Genomic DNA, 6,512 nt, shown 5'->3' with positions numbered 1-6,512 from the left:
ATATATAAATTATTCTCATTTTACAGGTGAGGAAATAAAAACTCAGAGAGGTAAAGACTTACCCAAGGTCACTCAGTGAGTATCAGAGCCTGTATTTGAATCTGTGTCTTCTGACTCAAGTTCAGTTAGAGTTCATTTTACTAGCCACCAGGGTCCCCCTAGATTTTCAAACCACTAACCCAAAATACTATTGTTTGAAAGTGGAAAAGTATGGCTCTTTACTATATTTTGTCCAGGTTACTTCTTTTTATTTACTATTTCACTTTATAAAGACCAGATGACAGGCGCTGAATGCTTTATCTGATCTGAGTTCAAATCCAGCCCCAGACTTGCAAGCTGCCTCATCCTAGGCAAGTCACTTAATTTCATTCAGCATCAATTTCTGCAAGTATAAAATGGGAGGGTTTCATAACATTTACCTCCCAGGGTTGTTCTAGGATAAAACAAGGTAATATTTGTAATTATTCTTTGTAAATCTTAAAGCAGTATACAAATATTTACTAGCCATTATCATTTAAACTCCAGATCCTGAAGCCTGAGAGATAATAGGGAACATTAGATATATTAAATGTATACATGTGTATATATATAAACCTATTGATATATATGTGTGTATGTGCATGTATAGATTGCATATAAAATATATGCATATATACTTACACATATGTGTATATATGCATATGTTTGTATACATACTCGAATATGTAAAATATATTCAAAATAAAGATAATTGGAGGGCACTGGCAGTTGGAGGGATAAGGAAAGGCTTCGTGGAGAAGGCTGTGCTTGAGGTCAGTTTTGAAGGAAACAAGAGATTAGGAGAAGTGGAAGTGAGGAGGGAGGGATTGCATTCTAGTCACAGAGGATGGCTAGGACTAAGGCACAGACATGGTAGATTCTGTCTAGGCCACAGTAATAAGGCCACTTTGGTTGGATTATAGAATGTATGGGAGGACCAAACTGTCAGAGGTGAGCTGGGAAAGGCTTTAAATGGCAAACACAGGAATTTGTACTTGACTCAAGAGGCAACAGGAAGAGTTCATTGAGGAGGAGAGGAACATTGTCAGGATCACTTTGACAACCGTGTGAAGGAGGAATGGAAGAGGGGAGAGACTTAAGTCAGGGAAACCAAGTAGGTCGTTTTGCTACAATCCCAGTGAAAGATGATAACCAGGCTTGAACTAGGGTGTTGGTCCAGAAAAAGAAAGGAATGAGTGTGAGAGATGTTGTGGAGACAACAGAAATAACTACACAATTCCTACCTTTGAGTTCGAATTCTATTGGATCAAATTCATTCTTATCATCAGATTATACATTTAGAGATATAAGCTATTTTTATAGACTAACTAATCAGACCCCTTAAAAAGTTAAGGAAACCGAGGCCCAGAGAAGTTAATTGACTTGCTCTAGGTCACACAAGTCATACACAGCAATCAGTATTTAAAATGAGATCTTCTGATTCCCCATAGCTTCAGACACATCAACATAAATGCATATAAATTAGGCTTGGCTGCCAGACATGGATCTAATCAACTGTGTAATTTTCTTTAGTTCAAGCCTCCAGATAGAATTAAAGCTATACTGAGGACCCATATGAATTGTAAGGTACTGTCTTTCAGGTAGATAGCATTCTGATGGTGGTTTGGGAGCAGAACTTTAAAATGGCACCGTTGATTTCACATTAAAGACAAAATGGTGGCAGGAGTAATGAACATGACATTCAGTGAGTCTTTATTAAGGACCTACTGTGCACAAAACACTGAGTGCTTGTCCACTGTGTGGGTAGATGCAAACACACACACACACACACACACACACACACACACACACACACACCCCTCCCAAAGAGGCAAGGTGAAAGTCACCAGACCTGGGTTCAAGTCCCAGTTTTATCAGTTGCTCACTGCTGTGACATAGGATGGATGAGTGGCTTGCTTTCTCTGAACTATACTGTCCTCATTTGTAAAATAAGGAGATTGGACCAGATCTCTAAGGTGTCTTCCAGCTCTAAATATCTCTGATCTCTCATATAAAGTCTTTTCCAGCACTAACATTCCATGTATCTGAACAAAGCAGAAAAAATTATATATATATATTTAAAAACCTGAGCAGAGAAACTAGAGGAAAAAAATCAACTCCTCATTAATATTAAGTAAAGTAAAATTGACCAAGCCAAAGCATCTTTTCCAAAGTCATTTTCAAGTGTACTGATGGTCATTTGCCCTTGGGCACCATAAGCATTTCTTTAGGAGGAGGGATAAGAATTGGACTAGGGATTTTATTGATGTAGGGAATTCCCAGATGAAGAAATATCCTCTACTGATCTGCAGGTCTTCACTTTCTCAGTGGCTTTCTAAACTACTGAGAGGTTAAGTGATTCACCCAGGGACACAAAATATCAGCGTCAGGACTGGTAAACCATTCTTTTTGACATCAAGATCTGTTCCCTCTCCAAAACTCTGTGTTACCTCTTTTCTTTAGGGGAGAGTAAGAGTAAAAAAATACCCATGGGGGAATCATTAGGTTCATAGATTTTTAAAATAGAAGATAGCTCCAAGGTCATTTAGTCCAACTGTCTTTATTTGATAGATCAGTAAACTGAGGTTCTGAGAAGTTAAGGTCACCTAGACAATAAGGACCAGAGCCAGGGTTTGAACCCAGGCCATCTGGTTGAGGAATGCAGAGGGATAGAGTGGAAAGACAACTGAAATTGCATTGAAATCCCAGGACTCCCCGTTACTTACCTGCATGACCTTGTACAAGTTACTTAGCACTGACCCCAAGCCTAGTGTTTTTTCTACTGTATCACTTTGCCCTCCGAAACCGGGATCCTGAATTCAAATCATGGCTTGACTCCTTACTGCATTTGTGACCTTGGATGAGTTTATATAATCTTTTAGGGACCTAGTTTTCTCATCTTAAAAATAAAGGCATTTGGACCTAATGATCTCTTATATACTTCCCAGCTCTAAATCTTTGATCTGATGGCTTCAAGTCTAGGGCTCTTTCTGATATGGGAGCGATTAAGTGATTTACTCAGCTAAGGGTCTGAGTCAGGATTTGAATTCAAGTCTTCCTGACTCCCAAGTCTAACACTATCTACCATGCCATCTGAGAGCCTCTTGAAGTAATTCCACATTATTTCATGTCATAGCACAGCTTGTCCATCTCCTGGTCTTACCTTCCTTGGAACCCTGGGGAATGTCAGCTGCTGTTTCTTTGACTTGAGGACACTGGCCCAGTCTTAGCATCTCCATCTCCCGTCGGCTGTTTGCCAGCCTCCTTGCCAGGTTTCGGTTCTCATTCTCTAGCTGCCTTTTCTCCTTCTCCAGGGTAGCTTTTTCCTGGAGGAAGCGGTTCTGCTCAGACTCCAGGCTGGTTTTCTCCCTCCTCAGCTTGTCCAGTTCACTTTGCATCTCCCGTACAGCTGGAGGCATGAGACCTGGAGTTTCATCCCCTCCTAGTTGCTTCACGAGGGTCTCCAGGACACTGAGCCGGATTTTTGCAGCTTCTAATTCAGATTGCTGGGCACTGCTATCTCTCTGGAGCTCCTGGATGGCTGAATTGGCTTCGCCAGATCCTGGACAGCTTGACTCATTGGGGCTAGGCACAGTGAAAGTATAGAGGCATCTGCCATTCCTGTCATTACCCTTTCTGAGATTGGCTGTCCTGCCTAGGGCCCCCCATGCCAAGCAGCCCAAAAGCAGCAGCTGAGGACCAAGCATGTCTGTGCTAGCTCTTTAAGGAACAGCACAGAAATCCTACAGGGTACTGACCTGCAGAGTGTTTCCCTGTGAATGCTCAGTTTCTCAGTGAACTGTCAGAATGAGTGGCCCTGGGAGCTCTCCAGTGACTGAGCTCCAGGAGGAGGTTTCATATATACTGATGGGAGCCAATCTATGGGGGGTGTGGGGGCGGAGGAAGGGAGAGGAGGCCACCAGGATAAGGAGTGTGAGAGTGCAAAGTTGGGTGGGGCCGTGGGGGAAGGAGAAGAGAGGGGCTGTTTCTCATTGTCAGGAGGGTTTTTGTTTTCTTTTTAAAAAATCTGTCTTGAGTTTCTTAAAAGAAGAGAGTCACATTTTCACATACTACCAACCCCAACCTCCCCAGCCTACTTTGCTCAGGGGATTGTATACACATAGCAAAAATTTTTCCATGGTTTCTTATGTGTGATCCAGCACAAGGTGAACACAGAACATAAACAAAACACACTTAAGTCATTACATCCCCCCAAAAGAAAGGATAAAGCCAAATTCTCCCTTGATTCTTTACCAGTTTTTAATTAATATTTGCACACACATTGTAGGGAGGGACCAGATCTGTGATTTCATTGGTCCAGGTAACTAGTGATATGGAAACTCCCTTGCACCAATGCAGATCAGAACCTACTCTTGAATTTATAGCCTTGGAAAATTACCTGGGATATTGAGAAGAAAAGAGATCTGAACAAAGTCACATGTGTGTCAAAGGTAGTATTTGAACTCGTATCATCTCATCTCTAAGGTTAGCTTTTCCCAATACCACACTGATACTCACATGTGCCTATAATGAATTTAAAATAATCCATAATCATATGATAATAACTTACATTTATGTTCAGATACCCCAGAAAGGCAACATGGTTTAATGGATTTAACCTCTCAGGGCCCCATACAACTCTTATCATTTACAAGTAAAATGCTGGTCATTGTCCATGGAGTTCTACCACATGGATGAAATCACATTTGGACCCCCAAAAACCCTTCAATGTTCAGATTTAGGTGTGTTAAGGTTTACAAATCTTTTGAGTTAGATAGTTTAAATATTATTATCTTCATCTGACAGAGAAGGAAACTGAGGCCAGAGAAACAGACTTACCCAAGGTCACACAACTAAGTGGTAGAATCAGGAGGACTTGAACTAAGGTTGTGGTTTTAAACTTTCCACTATACCACACTCCCTAAGACTAATTCAATAGAAATGCATGCTTAGATATACACATCTAATCTATATATGCAGATAGATATCTATATTTACAAAGGTGCAGACTTTCCAATTAATACATATCTTTGCGGACCTGGAGTCAGATGTTATTTAGCTTTTTCTCAATGTGAGAAGAAAAAAATAAATCATGAATTATACCTAGAACTTCCAGGAAATCAAATGAAGCTTGACAATGGCACAGCGTTCATATCTATGATGTATTTATACTTAGGCAAATGTAACTTATTTGTCATTACCAGAAGCTTCATTTTCTATATTAAATCAACTTTACCACTACCATTGTTCTCCATCCGCATCCCAACCCTAAAAACCAACAAGTAAACAAACAAAAAAAACCAGGCAGGGATAACTACGACATGGTGCCTCACTCTGGGACTGTTAGCAACCACTATAATTCACACATGTTTTCTGCATGGCTGTTATCAGCGAATGTGTGAATGCAGAGTTCCCAGGTCAACTTATCTTGCACAGCCTATTTTTGGAGTGCATAATTCTTTCGCCCTGATATCAGTGGAGACATGTTTTGTTCATTTATCCTTGCTAAATGGGTTCTAAATTAAGACTTGAACTGGAGACCTTTGGAGGCTGCTATCTATAGCTAATCAAGTGGCACTATTTATTTCCAGGTTCTGATGCAGTAAACATAACAGAAGCACCTCTTTGGACTCCTTAAAATTATTGAGGCAAGCGCCTTGCCAAGGCACAAGGACAGCTGGGTACTTCTTTAGGAAGAAAAGATGAGAGCTACACTGTGGTGTATGTGAAAAAATAATGCCATATTTCTATGGCCCTTTATGGTTACAAAGCATTTTGCATATTTTATTCAGATGGACCTTACAACAGTTCTGTAAGAGTGGTTCTACAAGTATGCAAATGTTATGCCCATTTGACAGATGAGGAAAGTGAGCACCAGAGATGTTAGATGGCTTTCCCGAGATTATTACAACAAATAAATGGTGGGATTGGGTTTTGAACCCAAGTCCAGGAGTCCCACTATACTGAGCTCTCCAAGAAAAGTCCTTGTTAGACAAAGGTACTGTAGTTAGGCAGTGAGGAGATACTAATAGATGACATCAGATGTCTAATCAGTTGGTGAGAGGGTAGAAGAGAAAGGAAGAGCTATGAAGTAGGTGGGAGTTAAATTCCTACAGGAGACTTCCTTGCAGATAACAGCTGAGTGCAACTTCTCCCCTTTGGCAGGTAATGCCAGAAGGACAGTTAGGAAAACCTTTTAAAACTACACTCAGAAACATTTCCTCCCTTTTCTCCCCTTTCCCTGCCCACAACCTGATCCCATTCCATTCAGAGCACTGATATAGCAAATAGTCACAGTTCATAGGCTTAGAGGTCATCCAGCCCAACCTCTTCATTTTACAGATGAGGAAACTGAGGTTTAGAAAGGTTGACTTGCCCAGTTGTAAGTGGCAGAACCAGAATTGGAACCAAGTTTCCCTTCTCCAAATGCAACACTCTTTCTACTCAACCCAATTCTGATTATACATTATAGGACCTAAAGCTGGAAGTGACTA

General features: G+C 40.7%; 1 protein-coding gene across 1 annotated transcript in view; it reads right to left on the bottom strand.

Annotated features, from left to right (window-relative positions):
• MYOC (myocilin) overlaps positions 1 to 3,845 on the bottom strand; it is a 21,124-nt gene extending 17,279 nt beyond the window's left edge. Inside the window, exon 1 of the mRNA XM_069065437.1 lies at positions 3,182 to 3,845. Coding sequence (XP_068921538.1) covers positions 3,182 to 3,725 — 544 coding nt within the window. The 5' untranslated portion in view covers positions 3,726 to 3,845. The remainder of the gene's footprint in view (positions 1 to 3,181) is intronic.
• Positions 3,846 to 6,512: the final 2,667 nt, after the last annotated feature.

This window comes from Petaurus breviceps, unplaced genomic scaffold, assembly GCF_028583685.1.
Source record: "Petaurus breviceps papuanus isolate PSGF00001 unplaced genomic scaffold, PetGlider_PUasm1.0 90692, whole genome shotgun sequence".
Classification (NCBI taxonomy): domain Eukaryota; kingdom Metazoa; phylum Chordata; class Mammalia; order Diprotodontia; family Petauridae; genus Petaurus; species Petaurus breviceps.
This window is presented reverse-complemented; position numbering and strand designations above follow the sequence as displayed.